The sequence below is a fragment of the Staurois parvus genome, unplaced genomic scaffold, assembly GCF_062004578.1.
Source record: "Staurois parvus isolate SC_StPar_1 unplaced genomic scaffold, SC_StPar_1.0 ptg000115l, whole genome shotgun sequence".
Classification (NCBI taxonomy): Eukaryota; Metazoa; Chordata; class Amphibia; order Anura; family Ranidae; genus Staurois; species Staurois parvus.
In genome coordinates, this window is record NW_028317911.1 from 1,188,970 (window position 1) to 1,205,114 (window position 16,145).

At 41.5% G+C, this 16,145-nt stretch overlaps 1 protein-coding gene across 4 annotated transcripts in view; it reads right to left on the reverse strand.

The window, feature by feature from the left end:
• PTPRU (protein tyrosine phosphatase receptor type U) overlaps nucleotides 1–16,145 on the reverse strand; it is a 212,753-nt gene that overhangs the window by 59,417 nt on the left and 137,191 nt on the right. For all 4 annotated transcript variants that reach the window (XM_089671891.1, XM_089671889.1, XM_089671892.1 and 1 more), the window contains exons 6-11: nucleotides 15,392–15,566; nucleotides 12,419–12,712; nucleotides 11,769–12,062; nucleotides 11,546–11,655; nucleotides 8,373–8,574; nucleotides 1,581–1,683 (exon numbers count right to left, since the gene is read on the reverse strand). In XM_089671891.1, the coding sequence (XP_089528017.1) occupies nucleotides 1,581–1,683; nucleotides 8,373–8,574; nucleotides 11,546–11,655; nucleotides 11,769–12,062; nucleotides 12,419–12,712; nucleotides 15,392–15,566 (1,178 nt within the window). The remainder of the gene's footprint in view (nucleotides 1–1,580; nucleotides 1,684–8,372; nucleotides 8,575–11,545; nucleotides 11,656–11,768; nucleotides 12,063–12,418; nucleotides 12,713–15,391; nucleotides 15,567–16,145) is intronic.

Below are 16,145 nucleotides of genomic sequence, written 5' to 3' on the forward strand. Positions count from 1 at the left end.
AAAAAGTACAAATGTTTTATTTTGTCAAAGAATTGTTTTAGCACATAGGCATATGATACAATACATCATCCAAAGTCATAGTACAGCATCAACATCAGAATATGAATTACATGATAAAGTTACCCAGTATGACTATTTGACTGGCCATGAAAATATATTGTAATATCAACGTTTGTATACATGATTACAGAGATAATATTCTAAATGATCCAACGCGTTTCGGAGTGACTTTACTCCTTCCTCAGGGAAAAAAGAAGAACTCTGCATATGGGTGACATCATAATATATGAAGATGCAGAAAAAATAGCTGAATTACTAAACTCCATTAAAAGACATGGTGCTTCAAAATACCGCCTCATGTGGCTGGAAAACCAGCTGAACCCAGATAGTGGAACCCCCCTGGCAAGAATCACAAGGGCACACCCCAGGGCACTGCAATTAATAGCAATGAATGTCTAAATATCCAGATCTTGTCACACACCCTCCTCATATTTACGCAATAGGTATTGTGTAAGACTTCAAGGATAGGTATATCCAGTTGTATCAGTTATCCCATTCAGTTTTGCAGAGACCATGGATATGATGTTCCCTCATACATGCAGAGCGACCCTGCAGCGTTTCAAAACCGTGTACACCGCCTCATAGAGACAAGGTATATCCCATTCAGTGATGGAAAACCAGTGGACATAATGCATTATATAATGCTAGGTTTGCTCTAGAGAAAACTTAATCTTTTGAAATCTTGGTCAACATCAATCACATGTCTTTCAAACTGTTTTCCACATCAACTCCTTTCTTGCCTCTCTTCCACTGGTTATCACCACATTCTCACTTATTCCAGTTGTTTCACCTCAAATAACTTCTCCAAGAATATGAAGTTCAGCAAATCTTAGAATTCAAGATCTACAGAGGCAAGCTGTATTACCTGTTGGACTGCAAAGCCTTTGGCCTGCAAGAACACTTCTGGACCGCGGCATCAAATGTTTTTGCTCCAGACCTTGTACGGAAATTTCATTGCCTCTTCTATCTTAAATCAGGCCTTCAACAAGTAAGGAGACCCCATAAAGGGGAAAGGGGTAACATCACAGTTATTTACCAGCCATAATACAATGCAAGCACTTCCTCCATACTGCACAGCTGTGTGCAATTCCGGGTTTTACCCAGAGTGTTTGGCTGCATTATGTAGACCTCTACCATTTAAGCTCAAGCAGGTCATACAGTCTCCACTCAAGCAATGAGTCAGAATGCTCTTCTAAGCTACTGAAGCCAATATTAGTATTCAGAATTAGCCAAAGCCAATATTCATCTTTACAGCCTTAGTGCTCACTGCACCCAAGATCTCCACTGCATGTCTGCTGCACCCACAGCCTTGCTGCATCCACAGAAAAAGGACTTGATTGTGTGCCTAGTATGACTTTTAAAATTTACCCTTTTTATGAATATTTTAAAAATGAAACCAGATAAGGAGGGATGTGATTGATTCTATGTTCTAGGTAAAATATAGAAGAATATGTTAGTGCTGTGGAATAAATAGTACCAACAGTTGAAAAGACATATCCAACCAAGGCAGGTAAATTTACCTGACAGGAGATCCTCTTCCTTGTGCAGGCCTTAAAAGAACCGTAATGGTTTGATCAGTTTCAGCAATTGGTGCAGGTAGGTCTCGGTAATCAAACGTAGGTGCTAGAGGGAGAGAACAACTTATCTGTTATAAAAGTTATTGCTGACTATAACTGGAATTTTGTAGAATGCAAATGCATTTAACCTATGTGTAAAGTACAGCAAAATATTGCCTTTAGAACACTATCTAAATAACTACACTATATTGCCAAAAGAATTGGGACACCCCTCCAAATCATTGGCTTCAGGTGTTCCAATCACCTCCACGGCCACGGGTGTATAAAATCAAGCACCTAGGCATGCAGACTGCTTCTACAAACATTAATGAAAGAATGGGTCACTGTCAGGAGCTCAGTGAATTCAAGTTCATCCATGAAATTTCCTTGCTACTAAATATTCCACGGTCAACTGTTAGTGGTATTACAACAAAGTGGAAGCAACGGGGAACAACAGCAACTCAACCATGAAGTGGTAGGCCATGTAGCATGACAGAGCGGGGTCAGTGCATGCTGAAATGCACACTGAGCAGAAGTTGCCAACTGTCTGCAGAGTCAATAGCTAGAGACCTTCAAACTTCATGTGGATTTTAGATTAGCACAACAGTGTGTATGGAATGGGTTTCCATGGCCGAGCAGCTGCATCCAAGCCTTACTTCACCAAGTGCAATGCAAAGCATCGGATGCAGTTTTGTAAAGCACGCCGCCACTGGACTTTAGAGCAGTGGAGACGTGTTCTCTGGAGTGACAAATCACGTTTCTCTGTCTGGCAATCCGATGGACGTGTCTGGGTTTGGCGGTTACCAGAAGAACGGTACTTGCCTGACTGCAGTGTGCCAAGTGTAAAGTTTGGTGGAGGGGGGGACTATGGTGTGGGTTTGTTTTTCAAGGGTTGGGCTTGGCCCCTTAGTTCCAGTGAAGGAAACTCAAAAGGCATCAGCATAACAAGACATTTTGGACTATTTAATGCTCCCAATTGTTTGGGAAGAGTTCGGGGTTGGCCCCTTCCTGTTCCAATATGACTACGCACCAGTGCACAAAGCAAGGTCCATAAAGACATGGATGAGCGAGTTTGGGGTGGAGGAACTTGACTGGCCTGCACACAGTCCTGACCTCAACCCCACGGAAACCTTTGGGATAAATTAGAGTGGAGACTGCAAACCAGGCCTTCTCTTCTGACATCAGTGCCTGACCTCACAAATGCACTTCTGGAAGAATGGTCAAACATTCCCAAAGACACACTCTTAGACCTTGTGGATAGCCTTCCCAGATGAGCTGAAGCGGTTATAGCTGAAAAGGCATGAGACAATTCAATATTGAACCCTACGGACTAAGACTGGGATGGCATTAAAGTTCATGTGCATGTAAAGGCAGGCGTCCCAATACTTTTGGCAATATACCGTTTCCCCTAAAATAAGACCTACCCCGAAAATAAGACCTAGTTGTGATCAGGGCTTTTTTTCAGGCGGAACATGGCGGAACGCCATTCCGCCACCTCCGGCGCTGGCCTTGCGCACACCCATATCTACTGCCTCTTATAAACACAGAAGCGCTGCTGAAGTGAAAGCATCATCCGCTCCCACAGAACCTCCCTACCTCTGTACTCACTGTGGGACAGGGAAGGAAAAGATATCTGCGGGTGCAGTGTGTTTAGGGGTGGGGCATCTCCTCCGGCAGCCTAATGCAGGGTGCCGATACCCCAGGGGTGATCACTGGCCAGTGGGGAAGAGGCGGAGTGGTGAGTAAGTGCACTTGGTGCACTGTTTGGGAAGATAGGACCCAAAACGGGAGTTACTATAGAGAGGGGCCGGCTGCTGACAGCTGTGTTTTGCAAAGCTAACTAACCATATGAGGGCAGTGGAGGGGGAGGGGGGATGTGCAAAGGTGAGCTGCAGTCAGGTGTCGCAGAGGTAAATTGAGTTTGGCGAGTTGCAGACAGTGTGCATAGGTGAGCTGCAGCTGGGGGGGGGGGGGGGGGTGCAGAGGTGAGCTGAGTTGCAACCCACCTTTGCACCCCCCAGCCACAACTCAGCTCTGCACCCCCCGGGCCACAGCTCAGCTCTGCACCCCCTGGCCACAGCTCAGCTCTGCACCCCCCTGGCCACAGCTCAGCTCTGCACCCCCCTGGCCACAGCTCAGCTCTGCACCAACTGGCCACTGATCACCTCTACATTACATGTCTGAAACTCACCTGTCAAGTCACCCCTGCAACACCTGACTGCAGCTCACAACTGTCATCAACCGGCCCTCTCCAGAGTAACTCTCATCCACAACTGCCTGCAGCTCACCTCTGCACCCCCTGTCCACACCTGGATATTTAAAAAATAAGACCTACTCCAAAAATAAGACCTACTGTGTTTTCTTGAGCCAAAAAGAATATAAGACAGTGTCTTATTTTCGGGGAAACACGGTAGTGTATGTTGTGGAGTGTGACTCAGATTCTTTTGCATTCTATATCAGTGGTTGTGTACAACTCCCAAACCGCACATCAAAAGGCATATTCCAGTGGCAAAATAGTGAATGTTCAAATGAAAAATGCCCATTGTCATGAGGAGTTTTTTTTTCTATTTGAACCTTACATACACTTTAAGGTGTAAGCTCTGCCCTTATCATGGTATTTCCATTATTATTACTCTGGATTGTTTATGACCTGGCACCATCACAATGCATGTGACATTGCACTGAGTTTTCACGGCTCTAGCTAGTATCTGAATTCAGGGTTTTGAATGTTGCTATTAATAAAGAACTTTATTTTTCATTGTACAAAAGCATACCACAAACTTTTCATGCCACTCTCACAGAGAGAAGAATGCATTACACATGCATACAGTGCCTTGGAAAAAGTATTCATATTCCTTGAAATTTTCCACATTTTGCCATGTTACAACCAAAAATGTAAATGTGTTTTATTGGGATTTTATGTGATAGACCAACACTAAGTGGCACATAACTGAAGTGGAAAAAAAACAATAAATGGTTTTCAAACTCTTTTACAAATAAATATCTGAAAAGTGTGGTGTACATTTGTATTCAGCCCCCCCAACTCAATAGTTTGTAGAACCTCATTTTGCTGCAATTACAGCTGCAAGTCTTTTTGGGGATGTCTCTACCAGCTTTGCACATCTAGAGAGTGAAATTTTTGCCCATTCTTCTTTGCAAAATAGATGAAGCTCTGTCAGATTGGATGGAGAGCGTCTCTGAACAGCAAGTTTCAAGTCTTGAAATTTCTTAACCTGGAGCCTCTAACCCTACAAAATTAAATATGTGTTCAATCCCTAGACGCTAGGATATTACTTTCTCCCCAGAAAATTCAAAATAAAAAAGTCTCTCACACCGTCCGTACGGTGAAATACCCCTATAATAATGTGAAAAATTATCCTCCTTCTTATTCAATATCCTTCCATGCCTAATTCTTATTTCCTATTCAACTTGATACCCTCCCAAAAAATATATAGACACACATAGTGCATTATCCTCAATATGCTCACAGCTATCTTGAAAGAATCACACTCACAAAATGTATAGAAAATCCGTGTTTATCCACTCCACTATGTGTTCACTCCTATATGTCTATAATTCTTACTCTTACCCTCTATTTGTTAAAAAAACGCCTTATAACAGGTTCCACAGACAGAACTCTTTCACTTCACAGCTTCCTTTTTCCGTCCTCCCCTTTCATAGGAGATATACCCTCCGGGAATGTTATATAATATAGTGTAATACCATTAATAACTCAATAAAGTGTCCTCTCGTGCTCCACTCTTTAATCAATTGTGACCACCAGTGACAAGTGATATATCACTCCACCATGCACCTTACTTGTCAGCCAAAAAGCATAGAGTAGAATCAGCTCTTCCTGATCAACAGTATTCACAGCTTTTCAATGGTATGCAGGTCAAAATAGATAAGCATACATAGTGCATTACGTTTTTAAAAACAACGATTTATTCCAATAAAAAAGGCTTACAAACAAAGCAGTGCACATCAGCATATACTCCTCATCCACACACAGCGTTTGTTCTCTCTGGACCTCATCCAAGATGGCCGCTACGCAACTTCCTGTGTACGTCTGACATCACTTGCTGAAGCATTTCGTAGTTTCCATGTTTCATGGTGGGGATGGTGTATTCAGGGTGATGTGAAGTATTAGTTTTCCGCAACACATAGCGTTTTGCTTTTAGGCCAAAAAGTAAAATTTTGGTCTCATCCTACCAGAACACCTTTTTCCACATGTTTGCTGTGTCCTTCACATGGCTTCTCGCAAACTGTAAAACGGACTTCTTATGGCCTTCTTTCAACAATGGCTTTCTTCTTGCCACTCTTCCATAAAGGCCAGATTTGTGGAGTGCACAACTAATAGTTGTCCTGTGGACAGATTCTCCCACCTGAGCTGTGGATCTCTGCAGCTCCTCCAGAGTTACCATGGGCCTCTTGGCTGCTTCTGATACTGCTCTTCTTGCCCGGCCTGTCAGTTTAGGTGGATGGCCATGTCTTAGTAGGTTTGCAGTTGTGACATACTCTTTCCATTTTAGGATGATAGATTTAACAGTGCTCTGTGAGATGTTCAAAGCTTGGGATTTTTTTTTATAACCTAACCCTGCTTTAACCTTCTCCACAACTTTATCCCTGACCTGTCTGGTGTGTTCCTTGGCCTTCATGATGCTGTTTGTTCACTAATGTTCTCTAACAAACCTCTGAGGCCTTCACAGAACAGCTGTATTTATACTGAGAACAAATTACACACAGGTGGACCCTATTTACTAATTAGGTGACTTCTGAAGACAATTGGTTCCACTTGATTTTAGTTAGGGATATCAGAGTAAAGGGGGCTGAATACAAATGCATGCCACACTTTTCAGATATTTATTTGTAAAAAAAATAATTTATCATTTTCCTTCCATTTCACAATTATGTGCTACTTTGTGTTGGTCTATCACACAAAATCCCAGTAAAATACATTTACGTTTTTTGGTTGTAACATGACAAAATGTGGAAACTTTCAAGGGGTATGAATACTTTTCAAGACACTGTACTATAAACAGTATAAAAATAATAAAATGAATAATAAAATGAATAATCATACCTTAAAAAAGCAGCAATAAATACAGTACATATCCAGCTTCCACTATTGCGTGCAACCCGTTGGACAGCAATTACAAACTAAAGTAAAAATTTGCATGAATGGCATTTATAGCCCTCGGAAAAATAACCATCTCTAAATCTGCTCATCTGCAAATTACTATTTCCAAAATGCCTACCTGACAAACTATCAATATAGTTCATTCATGTTTGCTTTCCTTAGAAAACAGAGATGTCTTTACCTACGTACAGTTTAGTCTCTCCTCTGGTGTCATTTCAATTTACTGCAATCAGAAGGATAAATCCTGATTGGTAGCTATGGGTTGTTATTTAACTGCAGATGGCCAAAACTGCTATAAGACCAGGCCACCTGCAACAAGGAGTTGTCTCTAGGAAACGAAACTGAATATATATTGGCAGCTCTACTGATAATGGGCTACCTTCAAGACAACAGCTATTGCTTATTTTGTTTTATTGAATGCTGAGCTTTTATCATGTAATTAACAACTCCTGTTAACGCCCCCTGCATTCTCAAGTCTGGAATGAGTGGTAACACTGCATATACTGTATGTTTAATGAAGAAAGCTAGATATAACCAACACCTATAGAAGTTATCGCAAGCTCTGACATGCTTTTAAATACCTCTTCTCTTCTATGGTTACTAGAATTCCTTGCTGCCAGCATACTATAAACACTTATCTTAAACATATCATCAACAGGAAAAACAATTTGCTTTTAATATTTATATGGTAGCTTAGTTCCTTTTAGTATTTACATTCCTGTGTAAGTAAAAATGTAAATGTAGAGATATAATTATAGGATATGTGCTAGCCAAGTATAACCAGAGATGTTAATCAGGTTAAAAATGGATGCTGATAACTATGAACACCAATAATTAGCTGCCTTAATTGCAAAGACACACAAAGATTCTTCTTGCTAATTTTTTTTAAACAGTAATTTTTGCCAACGCAGAGCCAATCATACACATCTATAAAAACTATAAGTACCGTATACAGAAATATACTAGTATTAAAAGATATCTATAGCAAAAATATTTTTTTAGTTATTGGATAGAGAAGGGAGATTTATCTTCTCTATTTATTCTAGTGACATTTTCACCAGGATGAAAAGTGATTGGAAATAAAAAATGATGTGGTTGCTTAGGGAGCCTGTTCTGGCGACAACTGTCTAAGAGTGTATTCCCCTTAGTTTGGAAGATTTCCTTGCAAGTCCTATTGGATTTTAGGCACTGGGTGAGTGGAAATCTCCTCCAATGGGACACAAACAGCAATACAAGCCCAATAAGGGTTTCATCCATTCTCTACTCTATCTATCCAGAATTAAAAAGGCTAGATATACACTTTAACTTCTAACAAAAAGCTTCTAAGGATAATGTCCCAACTACAGATTCAGAGATGCTGTGAAATGAGTAGTTTCAATGTGTAATGATATAATTGTAACAGCAATATTTTTTTCAATACCACCTATATTAAAAAAAACATAATCTAGTAAATGTATGCAGCTCCTGTTATGTGGCCTGAAATCACGAAATGGTACATAGATTGCAAACAAAACTGCATTCAATATGTTACATTTCTTTGAAAAACACATCTGAGGAATATTCAAGAAATTGATACATGTATATGAGAACATTTCAGACTGATGGAGAATAGGTACCTGAAATATTGGTGGTTAGCTCAGTAAGAGCGCTTTGGCCATAGCCTTTGCTATTGCGTGCTCGTACACTAAGTAGGTAGGTAGTTCCTGGATGTAAGTTCGTAAGAAGATGGGATGTTTCATTGGGAGGTTTGCAGATGGTGGAGCGTGGTCCTGGCACAGTTACAGCAGGATCTGAGGATTCAATAATTTGATAGCTGAGCTGCAGAAAGGGAAAGAAAATTTTGATGACTATAGTTGGCTCATTTCAGCAATAAGATGTGCTTGTACACTGGACCTAGACTCAAGTAAAATAAAAATGCAGGCCCTAATCTAGAGCCATGGGCACAGGTGCAACCTGCCCTACTAAACTAACTGTTGTGTCCCACCCACCCCCCAGGCAAGTCATCTGCCTAGTCTTGGTATCACAGTAAAAATGGCTTCCCATTAACAGGCAAGGCATGCTAAGGCTCGAAGCAGAGAGACTAAATCAAACAGGCTAAATATGCCTTACTACAGCTAGAACTGACTAGAAAAGTGGCACAAATTGTTGTCTTATTTTGTTAGCTATTCGGTTCTAAGTGTACAGATCCAAAGTAGAAGACACTTGCATACATTATTCCACCAACTAAAACACACAAACTATGCAGGGAGAGAAATAGAGACAACCTATCCAGGTTGCATTGGCAAGCAGGGCTACAGTCTAGAAACTATTAACAAAAATGGGAATGTGTTACTGTCAAGAACACAATCTGTGTGTAGCTGTTTGCCATTGCCCTGCCACCCTAAGCCACCATACAAGGGTTGGACTGCCTTTGGTATCCAAGACGACCTGAATTCTCCTGGGAATTGACAAATACACTATACTGCCAAAAGTATTGGGACGCCTGCCTTTACACGCACATGACCTTTAATTGGCATCCCAGTCCATAGGGTTCAATATTGAGTTGGCCCACCCTTTGCAGCTATAACAGCTTCAACTCTTCTGGGAAGGCTGTCCACATGGTTTAGGAGAGTAACTATGGGAATGCACAATGTAGTCAGGCAAGTACTGTTCTCCTGGTAAATCGCCAAACCCAGATATGTCCATCGGATAGCCAGACAGAGAAGCGTCATTCATCACTCCAGAAAACACGTCTCCACTGCTCTAGAGTCCAGTGGTGGCGTGCTTTACACCACTGCATCTGATGCTACGCATTGCACTTGGTGAAGTAAGGCTTGGATGCAGCTGCTCGGCCATGAAAACCCATTCCATGAAGCTCTCTACACACTGTTGTTGTGCTAGTCTGAAGACCAAACAAAGTTTGGAGGTCTTTAGCTATTGACTCTGCAGACAGTTGGCAACTTCTGCGCACTGTGCACTTCAGCAGCGCTGACCCTGCTCTGTCATTTTACGTAGCCTACCACTTCATGGTTGACTTGCTGTTGTTACCAGTTGCTTCCAGTTTGTTATAATACCACTAACATTTGACCATGGAATATTTAGTAGCAAGGAAATTTCTTGGACAGACTTTTTGCACCAGTGGCAACCTTTCACAGTACCGAGCGTGAATTCACTGAGCTCCTGAGAGCAACCCTTTCTTTGACAAATTGTTTGTAGAAGTGGCATGCCTAGTTGCTTGATTTTATGCACCTGTGTCCATGGAGGTGATTGGAAAACCTGAATCCAATGATTTGGAGGGGTGTCCCAATACTTTTGGCAATATATTGTATAATTCTTGGATGGTGGATAATGAAATCTGATACCACTCTTTCTTCAGTTCTCACAGAGATGCCAGAGGCAGAAAACGAGCCTGAACCTTGTTCTCCAAAATTGACCATATTTGTTCTACGATATTGAGGTCTGAGAGACTGAGGCACCCAGGGAAGGTGCGAGACTTCCTCTGCATGCTCGCAAACCACAATTTGACAACACTAATTAACTAGTGTTAATCAGAGCATTATCTTGGTAAATGGCGCTGTCTTCGAAAACAATGTCTGCACCATGGGGTGCATATGGTTGGCCAAAATTTGTACACATGTGCTGGCTGTGACTCTACCTTTCAAGGTTTCAAGGTGATGATGTGGCCTGCAGAATACCAAAATATGGCTCCCCAAACCATGACTGTGTTCCACCATGCTATACCATTGGCACAAGACAGTCCTGGTTGTAAGCTTGGGATGGTGTTCGCTACATGTAAACACATCAGGTGGTTGGGAACAATGTGAAGCTCGATTCATCGGACCATATTACAGTCTTCCATTGAATGATAGTCCACGATTTATGGGCGTTGCACCACTCCCTCCTCTTCTGAGCATTAATAATTGGTCACTAGTGGTTTGGCAATTGCAGCTCACCTGTAAATGTTTTGCGTAAGGAGCTCCCTCCGCATATTTTTTGTGGACACGTGCTTTGGAAGACTGAGATTGAGCTCTGCAGTCACTTTTGCAGCAGTTGTTTTCTTATTCCTGGTCACAATCCTATGAAATGTCCTTTTTGTCTCTTTTGGTCAGTTGACCATGTCAATTGCACTTATGCTTGTCAGATGACGTTTTCCTGGAAACTGTATATGCCGTCATAACCTTTAATACTGTACCTCACGACACAGCACATAAATTGGCAACTTCAGTCATAGCGACACCAGCTAAGCGGGCACCAACAATTTACCTTCTTTAAAGCTCAGTAAGCTCTGACATGACTCCGTATTACTAGCAGTGCATGCAGTGAATGACAAAAGTGAAGCTTCACACCTGTTAGCTAGGTGTTGCATCACACAGCGGAAGCAAAAAATGTTACATCACTTCTGCTTTCCACACGAAACATGTGGTCACTGTCATGTAGTGTTTCCATATTTTTGTCCAGCCCCTGTATATGTTGGGCAAAAATCTGGCCTTGCATGTAAAAAATTACACACTGTCAACAGAAATAGCTGTTACCTTGACTAATATTTGTTGTATGCGTATAAAAATCTAACAAGCAGAATCGTAATCAAAATGATCTGTTGGTACAAAGATATTACCCTCTAAATAGCTTACCTTTCATTACTCTTACAAAGGCAGTTGATTTATACTGCAATAATTAGTACTACAAATACTGTATGTGCATGTGCATAAACAATAACTTAAAAAGGTCCATCATATATCAATGTGTTTTAAAACCATTATTTTCTACAACAATAAAGATCAATAAGAGTATTCACTATAAATCTATTCACCTCATATTGTGTAAGGATTCCATTAGGTTCAGTAGGCTCATCCCAAGACAGCAAAAGGGCATCATCTACAGGGGTGAGGGCAAGAGACTCTGAGGCAATGGCCCCTGGAACTGAAAACCAAAAAAAGGGTTCTACGTTTCAGTATGGTCCTAATTACATGCATGGAAATAGTAAATCTGCATCATAGAACTATAACAACATTAAACTGGGGTGTCTCACACACCATCTTCCTGTGTAAAGCAGGTGACCTCTTTGCCCTCTTTCCGGCCCTCAGGGTTGGAAACCACAAGGCGGCAATGAATGGCACTATAAGGTGGTAGGCTTCGCAGTGTATAATGACTAGATCCCCCCTCAATTGTCACACAGTCTTGCAGTGTGCTTGATTCATAGTGGTAGCAAAGTGTTACAGAGTAGGTGTGACAACGGGTGATGTTGAAACCAACTGCTTCCCAATGCAGAGTCAGCTGGCGTGGCTGCTCAGCTGTGCATGAAAGGCCTTTAGGTGCTCGCATGGGCTCTGAAAAGATAACAAGAGATGCAGTCAGGAGAAAGCAATGCCATGAGCTTGTGTCCTAACTGGTTAAATAAACAGTGGTTTACAGCTGTTCATATGTGCCATTCTGCTTCCCAGGGATACAATACCCAACAGCTATGACATGGAGCATCTTTACAGCATAAAAGATCGCTGATGTTCTTTTTTTATTTTTTTTTTAACTCCCTGAAGTTCTGCACATCTCACTCATCCCTGTGTAGTGAATGCTTTGTAATTCCTTTAAAATAGCTCATAACCTTTCCATAGCGTTACAGAATGACCAGTTCATTAATATTCACATCCTAAAATATCAATAACTTATGATAGTTCTAGATTCCTACCTGCACATTTTGTCCGGCTGATGAGGGCTGGTCCAGGTCTCCCAGTGCCTCCTTCCCCAGGTCGAGTAAGTAGCACAGTAATGTGATACTGTGAGTCAGGGTCCAAGTGCCACAGCTTGTATGTGTGTGCAGTGACAGCATGCCTTTCCCGCCAGCTTCCGCCACTCACTCGGTACTCAATCTCCCTGCGCACAATGGGCCCATCACCAGTGATGGAACGAGTGTTAAGCTGTACAACCAGATAGGTGGGACCAGCTCTTAAAAGTTGCGGTGGAGCAATAGGAGTGGGAGGCTCTGTGTAATATACAGCAGCAATATATCAGCATGTGGAAATAGGTACTTCCATATTATGCAAATGTTCACAAAGAGGTAACAGCATGCATTGCTGTGCATGTGAATCTTTGGATAATGATTTATTCATACATATAACATGCATTTTTATTAGTTGTTAGTGTCTACAGTGAGAAGACAAAGTTATACAGCTCATGTATCAATAAAGCCTTTGTTGGTAACTAATCCTAGCCATACACTGTTAGCTGTTTTGTTCAGCCGGCGGGCTAAATGAAAGACTAGTATATTCTTTCATCCACACAGACCTTACTTGTGTAGAAGGAGTAATCCCCACTACCGGGACATTGTTATCTGACAACCGCACCTGCTCCTTTTAGAATATACCGCTGGAGATGCAGCTGCTGATCGAGCAAAGTTTTCCAGTATGTCCCTTTGATAGAAACTGATGCAAGGATTAATTTCTGTCAAGCAGGGACCACCACGCAATGATCGGAATCCAGCCAGTCCCTGCTGAACCGACCAGAGTATGGCCAGCTTAAGAACGTGTTTTTAACTTAACTCCAGCCAAGACATATTTTGTTTTAAATAGATTGTGGAAAGATTAGAAACTCTTCCATTTTGTATTGTCTGTGACTCCACTAGGAGAGATTCTAAAGCTGGCCATAAACAGTTCGAATCTCGGCTCGTTCAGTAGGGATTGGCCAAGATTTGAACCATGTATGGACCAGCTGAATGTGCCCAATTTGATTGATCGATCAACTTGGGTACAACCAGCCTGTCAGATTTTACATGTGATTATTGCCAGCGGCTATTATTCTCCTGGCAAGGATGGCTCTCCCCGTTTACCCCGCACCCACCCCAATGGGAGAACACAATGGCTCTGTGGAAGAATTCCCCCATCAACACTGACTGTGCTGATGGTAAAATCAAGCGGAAAAAAATCACTTCATCTACTGCCAGCTTCATCCTTCCCCAAAAAAAAGATCAAGTTTATCATTAGAATGTTTTCTGTATGTAACATATTTGCAGCACACTCCTTTTCTTGAAACTTAATTTGCCAATTAAAGACAAAATAGCAGATGGATAGGCGTCTTCTCTGCTGCAGATACTTACCATTTAAACCTCTGACGGCCCATTTACCGGTCAGAGCTACTTTTAGAATTCCTGTGTAAGTTCCTAGTTAGTCTGGATTGGAGCTTACACAGCACTAACCCATACTCACGTCAGCACTCAGGACTGGCATTTAGAATTCAGGTACACAGCTCTGTATTGTGCAATGAAGGGTGTTTTTGCCCATATGTTAAAGTACATATTTCTCACAGGGCTAGGTGGCGGGGGAGAGCAGTAAAAGTAAGTATCCAGGATGGAGGGGGTTGGTTATCTACCAAATCTGTTACTTTGCTCTAAATGTGCAAAGTACATGTTCCCTTTAATTTTTATCATTATTAACCTTTGCTGTACTGTAATGGCCCACCAAATTTTCCATATCTTACAGGAAGCACTGTATGCAATTGAGGTCCCTGATTGTACAGAACGAGATAGTTGGTATCATACAAAATGGTGTAATTGTTCTGACACTAGCCTTAAGAGAGAAGCAGACATTCAGTAGAGTCTGCTGGTACCTTTTTGGTCCACATGACAACCAAATTAATGAAAATGGTATATACTTCAGCACAGAAACACTCATTATGCTCTAGTCACTTTTAAAATTATGTTTATTAATTTCTGTATTACACATATGAGGCTTTTGGCTGACATACCTTTGACATTGAAAGAAGTTACTTCACTGAAAAAATAACCGTAGTTGGTTGATACAAGTAATGAAAACAAATCCTAAAGTGTATTTTGGGCCAAATCTTTTTTTCATTTTGAATATAGTAGGAAATGCCATCTGTGTCCCATTGGGGAAATTTCCCACAATTTCCTTTTCTGTAGATACGAGTGAGATGAAATCTCAGCAAAGTGACAATTCCTCTCTTAGACAGCTGTTACTGCAACAAGCCCACCCCCCATTAAAGGAGAACCTTATATTCCTGTACTGTGACAACTTAAAACATTAGATAGCCAGCCACAGATGGATTGAAATTTTGGCCAGTTCAGCAGGGACTAGCCGAGATTAGATCCATCTATGGGCAGGCTGGTTTTATTAAAGTAGATCCACTGATTAACTACAGTACAATAAGCCTATTGGATTTTTTGCAAGTGAATACTGCCGGCGGCCATAGCCGTTAGCAGTGATCATTGTGTTCTGCCTGCAGGGAAGGCTCCCCGCTGAGAAAACAATAGCACTGCGGGAGGCATTCCCTCCCCCATGGTTGCAGAAAAGAAAACTGCATCATCTACGGCTTGCCTAAGGCTCAATGACAAAGATCACCAGGACATATTGAGACAGTGAGTTCATGTAACAGACAGCAAGAAAAAATGAAGAGGGCTTCTCACTCTATCCAAAACCGAATAATAGATGTTTGGCTTAATATACACTTTAATTGAAGCATTTAAAAAAGGAAAACTGAGGCAAGCATATACGTATTTTTCACAGGCATCTACTCACATTTAATTGCTCAGTTTCCATGCAGAGGCAGTTTGATACATGAAGCCCATTCTTGTGTGTACTACATTTAAAGTGACTGTATGTTAGGTACAAAGCAGCATACATGCAAATCTGATCCCAACAATTCTCACCTTTAACTACGAGCTCAGCAAAGTTGGACACTCCAGCCCCATAAATGGAGCGGCTCACACAGCGGTACAGGTCCTGATCCTCACGCCCAGCTTCAAAGAGCTGGAAGGAAGCCAGCAGTCGCCAGTGGCTGGTGTGCTGAATTATCCCTGCTGAGATAATGCCTCCATTTTGCCTCTATAAATCAAACAATAAATGCAGCCACTTAAAAACAGGTTTAAAGTGAACTCCAAATTTTTCTGGAAAAAACACAAAAAAACAAATCCCCACAGGTAAATTCTGTACTCATTCAAAAGTTTAGCGCAGATTCCTGCTCATCTCAACCTTTTATTTTAGAGATATGTAATTCCAGTGTATTTGATAAATGTGAGTCCTAAGTAGAAAAGTCTGTCAACTATAATCAAATATTCAGCCTCGGTGTCATAATGAGTTTACATTTCTATCCATCCTGTTCTGAGATTTACACAGCTGTGACATACAGCACAGCCTGGAAAAGCAGAAGACCAGATTTTTCTCTGCTGCACTTAAAGCGGTAAAGCCAAAAATACTTTTTAATTAATTTTGAATATTCAAAGGAAGATCAACCACCCATCCAGCAAGGGCAGACGATTCATGTAGCATTTACTTCCTGGAATCCAGCTGCCCTTAGCTCCAGCATGCAGGCCGGAGGTTATGCCTAGCCCCGTCTGAAGAATCCTGGGATGTATGATATAATTTGTCTAGGCCTGGAAACCAGAAAATAACTGAAGAAATGTA